General features: G+C 53.1%; 6 protein-coding genes across 6 annotated transcripts; 3 read left to right on the top strand and 3 right to left on the bottom strand.

Annotated features, from left to right (window-relative positions):
* The first annotated feature begins 295 nt into the window (after positions 1 to 295).
* BO87DRAFT_335167 (uncharacterized protein) lies at positions 296 to 1187 on the top strand. The gene is made up of 2 exons (XM_025620478.1): positions 296 to 381; positions 442 to 1187. Exon 2 carries the CDS (start codon positions 524 to 526, stop codon positions 1067 to 1069), a length of 546 nt encoding a protein of 181 aa, XP_025479494.1. The 5' UTR covers positions 296 to 381; positions 442 to 523; the 3' UTR covers positions 1070 to 1187.
* A 774-nt stretch (positions 1188 to 1961) lies between these two features.
* On the top strand, positions 1962 to 4068 carry BO87DRAFT_376824 (putative MFS lactose permease). Its single transcript, XM_025623402.1, has 6 exons — positions 1962 to 2176; positions 2229 to 2442; positions 2510 to 2859; positions 2923 to 3145; positions 3201 to 3628; positions 3702 to 4068. Exons 1-6 carry the CDS (start codon positions 2030 to 2032, stop codon positions 3945 to 3947), a joined length of 1608 nt encoding a protein of 535 aa, XP_025479495.1. The 5' UTR covers positions 1962 to 2029; the 3' UTR covers positions 3948 to 4068.
* Positions 4069 to 4149: 81 nt separating this feature from the next.
* Positions 4150 to 5627, bottom strand: BO87DRAFT_459321 (uncharacterized protein; the record flags this gene model as incomplete). The annotated part of the gene is made up of 5 exons (XM_025628953.1): positions 5429 to 5627; positions 5132 to 5358; positions 4838 to 5072; positions 4637 to 4750; positions 4150 to 4572 (listed from the first exon to the last, which is right to left on the bottom strand). Exons 1-5 carry the CDS (start codon positions 5570 to 5572, stop codon positions 4150 to 4152), a joined length of 1143 nt encoding a protein of 380 aa, XP_025479496.1. The 5' UTR covers positions 5573 to 5627.
* Positions 5628 to 7018: 1391 nt separating this feature from the next.
* BO87DRAFT_376826 (flavin-binding monooxygenase-like protein) lies at positions 7019 to 9353 on the top strand. The gene is made up of 2 exons (XM_025623403.1): positions 7019 to 7346; positions 7498 to 9353. The coding sequence occupies exons 1-2, from the start codon at positions 7295 to 7297 to the stop codon at positions 9243 to 9245; spliced, it is 1800 nt and encodes a 599-aa protein (XP_025479497.1). The 5' UTR covers positions 7019 to 7294; the 3' UTR covers positions 9246 to 9353.
* BO87DRAFT_436653 (uncharacterized protein) lies at positions 9294 to 10557 on the bottom strand (the record flags this gene model as incomplete). Its single annotated transcript, XM_025627834.1, has 3 exons — positions 9294 to 9735; positions 9798 to 9965; positions 10030 to 10557. 3 exons carry the CDS (start codon positions 10555 to 10557, stop codon positions 9343 to 9345), a joined length of 1089 nt encoding a protein of 362 aa, XP_025479498.1. The 3' UTR covers positions 9294 to 9342.
* A 139-nt stretch (positions 10558 to 10696) lies between these two features.
* BO87DRAFT_436655 (putative C2H2 finger domain protein) lies at positions 10697 to 12611 on the bottom strand (the record flags this gene model as incomplete). Its single annotated transcript, XM_025627835.1, has 2 exons — positions 10697 to 11207; positions 11265 to 12611. Coding segments are annotated over 2 exons (1461 nt in total), but the record flags the coding sequence as incomplete, so codon positions are not given.
* Between the last annotated feature and the right edge of the window lie 197 nt (positions 12612 to 12808).

Here is a 12808-nt window from a genome sequence, read left to right on the forward strand (position 1 = left end):
TAAACCTATTGCGATAATCTGCAGATCCCCCTTCTTTACACTAGTGAACAGTAGTCTAGTAGTCAGCTATAACCATCTTCTCCCTACTTATTTATTATTGCTCACTGCAGAACGCTTAACCCCTTTAGGCAGAGCGCGACAACCGGAGAAACAAACTCCCGTATTACCTCGCTTACCCGAAATAGCAACCCGTCATACCCAAACCAGCTAGCGCAGGCGGTAAACCAGCCACCGCCCCGATATATTGCCCGACTTCCGCATTCGGCGCGTCAAGTCTGGTTCAGCTCAGCATCTCACGAGATCTCTTTCTCAATCTCGTACCCTTTTCACTTCTATTATAAACCCATTGACCCGTCCGTCCACCACCTACGCGATTAACTAGTACGTCTCTTCCTGAATCACACCCTAAACAGATCAATTGACCCACTAACACCATCACAGCTCACACCCATACAGCAACAGCACAGCTTCACACCACCTTACCAACTCTATCCCTCCCATCAGCCCATCAATCCGCACCAAAATGACCACCCGCCCGCTCAGCCCACCGACCTCCCCCCGCAAACGCACCAAAGCGATGCACCTCCCGTCATCGCAACGCATCTGCCACGACTGGATGGTGGTACAAGGCAACGTGCACTACGCGCGCGACCGCGCCCACTTCACAACCTACCGACCTGTGACCGCGCACCTCAAGAACAACATCTTCAACCCGATGGACGAGCTCGAAGTGGCCGGTATCGGAACCGTCGAGATCCCCGTCGTCCGCAGCCTCGATAACCCGTTCGATACGCATACCATCGTGCTCGAGAACGTGCTGCATATCCCCGAGGCCGTGTGCAATGGGTTCAATCCGCTGCTGTTTGGGAGTAGTATGTCGTGTACGGAGACGGCGTGGATGGGGGCGGATCGCGAGGGTAGGTTGATGTGGGTGGCGATGCCGTTTCGAGGGGGTTCGAGGTTGGTGCTAGCTGGGGGGTTGGTTGGGGAGAGTGAGATTATTGAGGGGAGGTATTATACGTTGAGTTTGTATGTTAGTCCGGAGGAGAAGGGGGAGTTTCTGTCATAGTTTCTTTGTTTTGGTTTCTTGGAGTTTGGGGGCTGGACTGGTTGGGTGAGTGTATGATAGCTGTATAGCTAGCTAGCTAGATGTTATTGTTATGTGTAATATGAGTCATGATAGACAGACAGACAAGAATAACAGAAGCCAGCACTAAGCAATTGATGTAAACTGTAATTACACGTGGAATCTAGCTCGGACCCTGCGTCTAAAAGGGTCTGGTTCTGGGTCTACTAACAGGCTAGATCGAGTTTGACCCGGTCTGTGCGGGTTGGGCTGCAGTGATGCCCGAGGCGAATCGATTCGGCCCTCGTTTCCAGCTTTTTCCATGTGGCGGGTGGAGAAATAACTCGCGCGATATGGGTGGTCTGACTGATTCCAGACTGCAGCTATAGGCAAATTATCGAATGGCCTATTGGCAGATTCATTCGAGCTCTCGTATGGGTCATGCGCTGCGGAGTGCCTCGCTTAGGGTTGACTTTAATTTCTCTACCCCGGATCCCCATGCCTGCGGCACGTCGGGCCGTATTCCGTGGTATTTGAGAACGCTTACATGAACAGGATCAGAGGGTCATTAAAGTAGGTTAGCTTAGTTTAGATGAGTCAATTAGAGCTGGCTCGTAGTGGCTAAAGGTCTATCAAATCAAAGGTATCGACTAGTGCAGTAGTTAGCAGCCTCCCCCGCCAACAATTTGCCCTCCAACCATTCATCTTCCACCACAGGGCAAACCTACCCCGGATTCCCTATTCCCGTTTGGATACGGGGCTGCACCCTTGCTGCATCAGCCGATCCTATCACATCTCCTCGGCCATATTACCGTTGCATCCGATACATTCTACCTGGCCTCACCGGCTGCCTCGACTGAGTACTCTCTAATTAGTATATATGTGAGGTGAGTTCCCCGTGTTATTCCCACTTTCATCCCGATCATCAATATCTTAATCAATACCTCAACCAAGTGAGTGGATATGGCTGAGAAAACCACCACCAGCGTCTCTCACGTCGACGACTCCGACCACCCCAATGTCCAACTCAAGGGTGGGGTGGGCGACACGGCTCTGGCTGTGGCGACGAGTCTCCAGAAGCCGTCGCTATGGAGTAAGAGCATGCTCAAGGTATGCCCTCTTTTCCAGCGTTCTATCGTATCCTAATATAGTGTGTCGATAGTTGTACTGCTGCATCGCCGTCGCTATGCTCAACTCCTGCATCAACGGCTACGACGGATCCCTGATGGGTTCCATCAACAGCTACGCCCAGTACCGAGACTACTTCGGCTTCGACCCGAACAGCGGCACGCCGTCCACGGGTATCGTCTACGCCATCTATACCATCGGGAATATCGTCGGATCGTTCGTAGCTGGCCCGGCTACTGACTTTAAGGGTATACCTCACCCCTTGCCTGTCTACTACCCCATCAGAACCACACTAACACTTGAATAATAACATAGGCCGCCGCGTCGGCATGGCCCTCGGCTCCCTCTTCATCATCATCGGCACCATCGTACAAGCAACCTGCCACAACATCGGCGGATTCATGGGCGGAAGATTCATCCTCGGTTTCGGCGTCGCCATTTCCGCCACAGCCGGACCGGCATACGTATCGGAGATGGCGCATCCAGCATACCGTGGCGCCATGACGGGTCTATACAATGTGTTGTGGTTCGGAGGCGGTATCCCGGGGACGTTCATCCCGTGGCGGACGAGTCAGATCGAGGGGACGATGAGTTGGCGGATCCCGATCTGGTTGCAGATGGTGTTTTCGGGTTTGGTGTTGGTGTTTGTGCCTTTTATTGCCGAGGTATGTTCACGCCACTACATCTCTTCTAGAATGTGGAAAGTATGCTAACGTGCTGGTGTGTAGAGTCCCCGCTGGCTCATCTCCCAAGACAAACACGACGCCGCGCTGCAAGTCCTGGCCGACTACCACGGCGACGGGGACAGGAACGCCCCCATCGTGCAGCTCGAGTACCGCGAGATGATTGAGGATATCTCCCAGACGGGGTCTGATAAGCGGTGGTGGGATTATCGCGAGTTGTTCAATACCCGGGAAGTGCGGTATCGGTCTATGCTGGTTATCATTATGGGTATATCTCCACACCTCCCCCATCCCTTATATAAAACATACTGATAAGTGAATAGCCCTCTTCGGCCAATGGACCGGCAACGGCCCCGTCAGCTACTACTACCCGCAGATGCTCCGCGGTGCCGGAATCACAGACAACAACACGCAGCTGATGCTGCAAGGAGTGCAGAACGTCGTCTCATTCCTAGGCGCCGTGTCAGGAGCACTCATCACGGACCGAATCGGCCGACGTACACAGCTTCTCGTGTCGACGAGTATCGTGGTGGTATTATTCGCGATAGTAACTGCATTGAACGCAACGAACGTGGTCGATGGAGCGGATGGCACACCCATTGCCAAGAGCGCAGTTGCAGCGCGCGCACAGATCGCGATGATTTATCTCTTTGGGTTTATCTATTCGGCTGGCTGGACTCCTAATCAGGCAATGTATCCGGTGGAGTGTTTGCGGTATGAGAGTCGGGCGAAGGGGATGGGGATGAACAACGTACGTTTTAATCCCTCTTTCTTACATGAATATATATAGGTGTGTGAGAGTGGGTGCTAATCGGGGACACTAGTTCTTCGTCAACATCGCGTCGTTCTACAATACGTTCGTCACTGGAATTGCGTTTACGCAGGCCGGATGGAAGTATTACTTCCTGTTTATCTTCTGGGACACGATGGAGGTGATTGTCATTTACTTCCTGTTTGTGGAGACGAGTAAGCGCACGCTGGAGGAGTTGACTGCTATCTTCCAGCAGAAGAATCCGGTCAAGGCGTCCTTGAAGAAGCAGGATCTGACGGAGATTGAGGAGATGAAATGATCTTCCTTTATCCTCTCATGAGGTATATATAATCTACGGTGTGCGATGCTCACTACTCACTACCATCTTTCTTTCTAGTCAATTGCACAAGTTGTGTGAGAATACCATTATCATAACCAACCATACCCATACCATATCCATAATATTTTATCCCTTCCCAACAAAAGAAACCCAAAAAAGAAATAGTAGTAAACATAAAATATTATGCCGTCGAAACGACCGTCTCTCTCCCCCCCTTCCACCCCCCATCATACACCCCTCCATTCCCAGGAACAACCACACTCCCATCCCCATCCCTCGCAGCATGACTAACCTCCCACTCCCCCGGCGGGAGCATCATCTGCTCATCACTAACCGTATTCCACTGTGTATCCGGCAACGACAGCGGATGCTTGAACTTGCGTCTCTTGTTCTTACTATTATCCGTGCCCGAATGCGCCGCTCCATCCGATAACGGATAACTTTGTGAACTGCCCTTCGTCCCCTTGGTCGACATGTACCACCCTGCTCGCATGGCCAGTCTGCGACACATTGGGTAGATCATCGGCGCGTTGCCGATTATCACCGCTACGAAAGTCTCGCGGCAGGCCCAGCTGCCGGCTTGGGAGGCGCCGTTGGCGCCGGCCTGTATTATTACCATGGTGGTTAGTGGGTTGTTGTTTTTGGAGGGAAGGGGGGTGGGGACATACAGTGACGATCAATACGCAGCGAAGGATACCACAAGCCATGACAAAGGTACCACCGCTGAAAAGGATAAGGAGTTCGAGTTTCTCGCGCCAGGGAAGACGGGCTTTGAACAGGATCTGAGGCATTCCAAATAATTCGATAGTTAGTCTTGGCTGGGACTATTTGTCATGGAGAGAACAGGGTACAAGGATGCATCGACTTACAGGGGTCGGGATGGAAATCAAATACACGTCTGTAGCGACGTTCAACACCACTGTCACATAGACGTCGATGTGTGAGACAGCCGGCTGGCAGTAGTTCCCCGGGTTAGGGTTGATCTGCCAGTTCTTCTGGATAGGGTGACATCCTGCGAGGATGCTGATGATGACGGCGATGTAGGTGGCTCCAATGAGGAAGTATGCGATACGGATACGGATGTGCATGTTGATGAGGCCGGCCCTATCATTATGAACTGTTAGTATGATATTGGTGGATGGATGAGTGTGGTGGCTGCATACGTCAATCGAGAATAAAACACCGCCATGCACGACTTCAGCAGCCACAGCAACGTGGTATACAGCGACCACCCAAGTACCTGCGTTTTGGATCCCCCAACCCGCAAATGATACTCCTCTGAAGTAGGGGAGAGCGCGGCGCGCTCAGCGTCCGTCATGGCATTGTTGGCGAGACCTTTCCACCACGCGCTCACACAGTAGGCGGCGCCTGTTTCGAGACCGTATACTACCTGTCATAGAACCAGTCTTATCAGCATGGAGTGGCGTGGGAAATGGTGGCGGGGAGAGGCAGGCACATACCCCCGCCAACGGCATCAAATAATCATCGAGCATAAAGTTCTTCCAGCCGGCGGTGAACCATCGTGCAACGATGCGAATGGCTATCGTGACGATGGCGATAGCTAAGAGGGTGAACGCCTCGACAGCGAAGTCGTCGCCTGCCATGACTGACTGACTGACTGACAGAAGTTGCAAGAGAGGGTGGTGGAAAGGAGTGGACCTGTGGATCTGTTTACAAAAGACAAGACAATCAGGAGAAGGGGACTAAGAGGGTATACTACATATTAATATATCCCCAGTCATCAAACATCCCAGTCACTGATTGCCTGTCTGTTTGTCTGCCTGCCTGTTCTAAATTTTGGCACTGGCCTCAGTTGACAGTCGGCACGCACGGTTCATATTTACCACCCGGCAAAACATCCGACCCAAGCGAGTGGTTCCGTGCTGGCTCCCTTTTTTTTTGTCTCCTTCCTCCCTGGTGGATTCTGTCTCCTGACAGGGGAGAGCCCGAAGTACGATGCAGTAGTTTGGTGGCACTTAAGCAAGATAGGGAGGCGACTGGGCCACACAGTGGACTATACTGAAACTACGGGGACCAGTTCTTGTAATTTCCGGTAGGCCATAGTAGACTATACTAAGCATTAGACCCAGCCCAGAAACAAGGTCAGGCCGTGTGCCGTTACGCGGGAAGAGACGGGGGGGGGAAAGCCATGGCCCAGTTCGTGTATTTGTGTGGGTGTGGACGGGGCAGTGGAGATGGGAAGAAGATGAGGATGAAGAAGGAAGAACGCTATGATTACCGGATAGAGACAGAGATCAGCGCGGGGATTACGGAGGCATCGGTAGTTAGTACTTTGGCAACAGCACAAGTTGGCACAAATTTACGGATAGCCGATCAGCACAGACCCAGAAATTGAGTCGCAGGATGCAAAGGATGCATGACATATCGATAATGCGGGTGTATGCATCAACTATTGAATCTGAATATTGAGTTTATCGCATTAATCAGATAGAGATGCAGGGCAGGGCGGCAGTGAAGAGCTGACTGACAAGTCAAGTCAATTTACTACGTATAACTAAAGTCTAAGACAAAGTTCTGACGACCCAGAAATCAACCAAAGCTGACATCCTGTCATTCCTGTCAAGTGAATCACCGGGTCAAACTCTGAACATTGAGACCAAATCCCGGTGGAGCTGCCTTTTCATAACCCTAACTGTCAACCACCAAACTAGTGTCCGCGCCGGCCGTCGCTTGCGATCAACCAACAAATGAACGCGCCTGTATCACCCCCATCCTTGTCCTCCGTACTTAAGTTGAGGACTCTGCAATTTCCTCGGAACTCTAACTATCATCTTCCGTCTCAACTGCAGACCAATCTAGTCCCTACTTGTTTATTTTTTCTCCAACCCATTCCTCTCTGTACTCCGTAGTCCGTACTGTACTACTCTGTTTTCAGACACTGATCCCGTCAGTCCGCCACTAGTAACGGAGTAAATCCAAGTCCCCCTTCACTCCATCATGCAGCCAAGACAGGGAGTGTCGACGGGATTTAAACCCGCGATCGGCGGCTTTCCAACGGTCATTACCCCCCCCCCCTCCTCCCTTCTCGTCTGGTCTCCCCATTCTTTTCTTGGGTGTTTGTGTTACTATAAATCGCTGGTTGTGGCTGCTCCACTCGAGCAAATGCTTGTGAGCGCGGTTGTGTTACATTAGCAACAAAGTACATTGTCTATTTTTAATTCACCGACTGGCATTCTTTTGTTTGCCATTGTCTTCCTCTTCACAGCGTTCTTCTTTCTTTCCTTCTTTCTTTCTATCTATCTAATCTTCTTCATTCAATTCAATTCCACTCCATTCAAAACCTACGGATTCGTCATCCATCCACTATGGAGTCGTCTGTGGAAATGGAATCCGTCGATCTCGTTATTGTCGGAGCAGGTATTTTCCACTCATCCTTCCAATCTTTCATCCTTCCGTCTATCCCTTGCATGCCCCTTCCCGTCTCATTCCCTTGCCCCCAATGTCAATGCCACTCCATCTACCCATCCTCACCCTCCTACCACACAACACTAACACACTCTGGCAAAAGGATGGTCTGGTCTCTCCGCCCTCAAAACCTACCACGAGGTGCACCCCACCGCCCGCATCCTCCTGCTGGACAGCGCCACCACCGTCGGGGGCGTCTGGGCCGCCCACCGGCTCTACCAGGGCCTCAAAACCAACAACATGCTGGGCACCTACGAGTACAGTGACTTTCTCATGGACAGCGCCACATTCGGGGTGAAGAAAGGCGAACATATCCCGGGCCACGTGGTACACAAGTACCTGAATGCCTACGTGGACCACTTCAACATCCGGGACCTGATCCGACTCGAGACGAAGGTGGAAGTCGTCGAGCACGTCGACGATAATGACGGGGGTTGGACACTCACCACCAGCACCTCCCCCTTCTCTTCCTTCTCGGACGAACTCCAAAGGAAGCTAATCCGTACAAAAAAGCTGTTGCTAGCAACCGGAATGACCTCCGAGCCCTTCCTCCCTCACATCCCAGGACAAGAAACCTACCCCCACATCATCACCCACACCGGCACTCTCCTCCCCCACCAAGCCACCCTCTTCCAAAAGGACAAAAAGGTAACCATCTACGGCGGTACCAAATCCGCCTGGGACGCCGTGCACGCCGCCGCGACGTCCGGCGCCAACGTCACATGGATCATCCGCTCGACAGGCCACGGGCCGGTGTGGATGACTCCGATGTACGTTACCCCCTTGAAGAAATGGTTCGAGAAGCTTCTCACCACGCGGCTGTTGACCTGGTTCTCGCCGTGTATCTGGGGCGATGCGGACGGGTGTTCACGTATTCGGAAGTTTCTACATGGTACCTGGCTCGGCCGGAAGATCGTGACTGCGTACTGGGCGGTGCTGGAGAACGACCTGTTGACATTAAACAACTACGACGGCCACGAGGAGACGAAGAAGTTGAAGCCGTGGTACAGTTGCTTTTGGGTTGCTAGTGGACTGAGTATTCTGAACTATGAGGATGATTTCTACTCCCTTGTTAAAGAGGGGAAGGTACGGTTGGTTATTGATGATATTGTGAAGCTTACTGAAGATGGAGGTATCTGTCTTGGTAAGTCTGGGGAGGTTGTTCAGAGTGAAGGGTTGATTTGTGCTACCGGGTGGAAAGCCCAACCCAATATGGAGTTCAGACCCGCGGGCATTGAGAGCGAGTTGGGATTCCCGTGGGCGGAGGATTACTTGAGTACGCCGATGGTGAAGCGGGCGGATCAGGAGATTCTAACGCGGTTCCCGAAGCTGCGTGAGAGTTTGAGTGTCGGTGTTAATGGGAAGGAGGATTATCAACACCTGGCTCCTGGGGCACCGGCTACTGCGAAGCATCCGTTCCGGTTGGTGCGGTTTATGGTGCCGGCGGCATTTCTGAAGGAGAGGTCGGTGGCGGTGCTGGGGACGACGATGACGGTGAATACGCCGCTGATTGCGCAGGTGCAGGCGCTGTGGGTGGCGGCGTTTATGGGGGATGGGATTGGGGTGAAGGCAAGGGAGACGTGTCCGGTGGAGGTGAAGAAGGGGTTGGCGGAGGATGAAGTGGACGGGGATGTGGTGTGGGAGATGGCGCTACACACGCAGTTCGGGAAGTATCGGTGTCCTGGGGGATTTGGGAAGAGAAATCCGGATTTCGTGTTTGACACGTTGCCGTATATTGATCTGTTGTTGCAGGATATGGGACTGGATTGGCGACGGAAAGGCAGTTTGAAGTGGTTGGAGCCGTATGGGATGGAGGATTATCGGGGGTTGGTGGACGAGTGGTTGAAATGATCATCTCCATAGTTAGGTACTGTACTGGTACCTTGTAAATAGACAAGTCGAATGTGTCCATTCCAGCTACAACTTGTTGAAACAACTACTACTACTACTACAACCTGAACCCTTCAAACACAGCTACTCCCCCATCCAGTTTCTGACCCTCAACCGTCCCGAAAACAACCCCATTCCACCGGAAATAATTCTTCCCATCACCAGCTACTTCCACAGTCCCTTGGATCCGCAGCTCCACATCGTCCATCCCCACATCCACACCGTAGCTACTCGCCGTCATCCTCTCAATGATATTGATAATGCTGTTACGGCAGCCCGACTGCAAGACCTTCCCATCACGGGCCAGATAGGCGCTCACAATCGGCGTGGTGGAGTTATCTGCCCCCGTACGAGGCGTGTACTGCAACCACACCAACGCATACTGTCCAATATGCACATGGCCCCAGGACCATCTCTTGACGGTATTCTGGAACGGGCGATTGCCCCAATTCTAACCCTATCAGAGATAGACCAACACACAGCGTAAGATGAAAACAAAGAAGAGGAAAATACCTTATCATGATACCCAAACCCCATAAACTGCACCTTCTCCCCATCGACCACCAAATCCACCATAGCATGCGAATCCGGCACCATACTCACCCATCCCAGACCCTCACCGATCCCCAACGCCCGATTCGTCTGCTGAGGCGTCGAGCAGGGCAGAAGTGGCGGAGCGAGCTACCCTCACCACCATTATCATTAGCAGTCCAACATCTATCTTGTCCTGTAGAGGAATACTCACATCCCTAAACACCATCCTCCCACTAACCCTCCCTCCCTCCCACCCCACCCACGCCTCATACCCCGATTCCCTACCCGCCCAACCACCCGTGCCTTCCCACCCCCCGGAACTGACATCCCGATCGCCCATCACCGACGCATCGATGGGGACGATATTCTGAGACACAGTGGTGCCATTTGGCAAGGTCGCCCAGACGTAGGTGAGCAGGACGGAGGAGAGGTTTTGCGGGACGGCAGGGAATGCAGTAGCGGTGGTGGTGAAGAAGGTGAGGACGATAGAGGCGTTGGGGTTAGTGGAGGAGATGGCGTCGAAGTACCACCATTCGAAGACGGTGGTGTTGACTTCGGATAGTTTGGGGGATTCGAGGTCGGCGAGGTGGGTGGAGTCTGGGACGAAGTCGACGTGGACGGGGTAGTCGACGGCGATGGGGTTGATGTCTTTGAGGTATTGGGCGGTGGTGGTGGTGGTGGTTAGGGTTAGTGTTGTGAGGAGGAGGAGGGGGAGGGGGAGGGGGAGGGGGAAATGCATGGTTGGTTGGTGATGTGGATGATGTGGCTATTGAGCAATTTGTCTGTTGGCGATGCTGGCAATAGCAGGATGGTTATTGACAATAGTGGCAGCTTTTATGGACATGGGCAAGGGGCACTGATACACCCACTGCAGCGGTGAGTGGTTTGATCACTTTGGCGGAGTAGTAGTGTTTCCGGAGACCTTGCATAGTCCCCTCTGACAGGTCGCTCATGTGCCACTCAAGCAATCTGAGTCAGACGAAATCAAAACAAGCATCGCTCATAAAGGAATAAACGGATGGTAAATAACAAACATTCCAATCCATACACGCTGGCCAACGCCTCTACTTACATACGTATACATGAATCAGGCTGCCCGACGCTGATGCCATCCCGAACAAAGCAAACAATCAACAATCCGGTCCCAACCTGTCCCGTCAAAAAAACAAGTCACAGTCAAATCAATACAAACTCGCCGTCCAGAGTAGCTGGTCAATCAAATACAATAACGACCCTCCATCAACTCCAGAACATGCGATAAACGCCAATCCCGTCTCAGTGCTGTCCATTTGATTCGTCACTTCGATCCTCCTCCTTCACCATCCCGTGATCCCCTGGCTTCATGCCATCAGAGCCGTCTTTGCCGCAGCCTTTCACAAGAATGTGTCGCTGTACACTGTTAGACTAGACCAGACCAGAAAAACCAAAGAAGATCAATAGGCTCACCTTAAGCGCATCCTTGCGTGAAAAGCTCTTGTCACAGTGTGTGCAAGGGAACGGCTTCACCGAGAGGTGAATTCGCTTATGTCGCTTCAAATCATGGTTGCGATTGAAGCTTTGCGGACACTGGTCACACTTGAACGGTCGATCGTTGGTGGGTCCTGGAGCGCCGTGACCCGGATGGGGTGGGTGACCCCCATACAACTGCTGCATCTGCTGCATATTGGCCACGTGCCCACTGTTGTACCCAGGCAACCCAGGCAGCACTCCGGACTGCAAGTTTCCGGTGAGTGACATCTGCCCGTTCGGATTGTGCACATTCGTCCAGATGGGTCCGTTCATCGCCGGAAGCGAATATGACGGCCATGGCTGTCGTTGATAGTTCAGATGGTGCGAAGGGTGCGGATTAGATGCCACCCGGTTGGGCACGATGCCCTGTTGTCCGTACGGCGAATAGCCGCCCGGTGGGCTGGACAGCTGCTGGATAGTCCCATAGGCTGGGGCAGACGATGATTTGACCATGTAGGGGTCGTTGGTGGGAAGGGGATGCGGCGACGGTGTCGGGTTGGGCAACGGGTTGTGTGCTGACAACATCGCGTGTGTCATTGCGTGATGCTGCTGAGGAGCACCCGCCTGAACTGGTGCAGCAGCGGAGACCGAGGCAGATTGGTGAAACGGCGGCAAGTGATTCATCTCGTATGACTGGGCGATGTGCTCGGTGCCTGGAGTCGATGTGGCAGGATTACGATTCAGGGAATTCACCGACGGAGAGAAGGTGTCTCGACTCGGATACACCACACTCGAGTTCCACGACTGACGGGCAGCTGCTGCCCCTGACCCACTCTGATATGCGCTCTGGCTTTGCCAGTACGGAGCCAACTCCGGATTTGTGGGTGCCGTGGTGGTGGCTGTGTGCGAGGTCGTAGCAGGGAGAGTTTCACCCGACTGCGTGGTCGCTGGTGGAGTGAGGAGGTTGCTGACGCTGGGGTTAATAGGCGGAGGATTGTGATGGGCGTACTTGACGCTGGTCTGAAAGTTGGGTGCAGGAAGCTCAAAGCTGGGCAGCGTCGGGGCTGCAGGACGACGCGAGTTCAACGGCTGGTGGGTAGTCAGCGCATCGAGCGCCGTCCCCATGCCTGGAGGGGGGATCGCGAGGGCAGCCAGGTTGGCGGATGTCTCGCGTGAGTAGCTAGAGGAAGGAAATAAATCACCCACTACCACGGAAGAGGGGCCGGCCAAGGTGCTGGACAGATGTCCTGGGAAGGCGACCGAGTCAGATGCAAGGGTCCAGTATCGACTGCCAGACAGGCCACCGGCAATGTCTGGAGGATCCAGGAGGGGCGATCGGATCGCGATCAGCGATCTGAGTCTGCAACGGGGGTGGTCCTGGGAGATCGACCGTGGGTATGATGCTCGACGGGTACCACCTGTGTCGGTTGTTTCACGATCGATAAAGTTTTCACGTCAGGTTGGATTGACCCCAGTGTTTTATCAGGAAGTCATATCCTTTCCGATGGAGCGAGGGTGCTGATGCGACAGAAGAATCAAGC

The sequence above is a fragment of the Aspergillus neoniger genome (assembly GCF_003184625.1).
Source record: "Aspergillus neoniger CBS 115656 unplaced genomic scaffold BO87scaffold_17, whole genome shotgun sequence".
In the NCBI taxonomy this organism is placed as follows: Eukaryota; Fungi; Ascomycota; class Eurotiomycetes; order Eurotiales; family Aspergillaceae; genus Aspergillus; species Aspergillus neoniger.

What these genes read in the sequence shown, in the direction of transcription:
- BO87DRAFT_376826 (XM_025623403.1), top strand. Translation starts at nt 7,295, where the DNA reads ATGGAGTCGTCTGTGGAAATGGAATCCGTCGATCTCGTTATTGTCGGA. An exon ending in TCTCGTTATTGTCGGAGCAG is followed by an intron (nt 7,347 to 7,497) that starts GTATTTTCCACT and finishes CTCTGGCAAAAG; the next exon opens with GATGGTCTGGTCTCTCCGCC.
- BO87DRAFT_376824 (XM_025623402.1), top strand. Translation starts at nt 2,030, where the DNA reads ATGGCTGAGAAAACCACCACCAGCGTCTCTCACGTCGACGACTCCGAC. An exon ending in GGAGTAAGAGCATGCTCAAG is followed by an intron (nt 2,177 to 2,228) that starts GTATGCCCTCTT and finishes GTGTGTCGATAG; the next exon opens with TTGTACTGCTGCATCGCCGT. An exon ending in TATGCTGGTTATCATTATGG is followed by an intron (nt 3,146 to 3,200) that starts GTATATCTCCAC and finishes ATAAGTGAATAG; the next exon opens with CCCTCTTCGGCCAATGGACC.
- BO87DRAFT_335167 (XM_025620478.1), top strand. Translation starts at nt 524, where the DNA reads ATGACCACCCGCCCGCTCAGCCCACCGACCTCCCCCCGCAAACGCACC.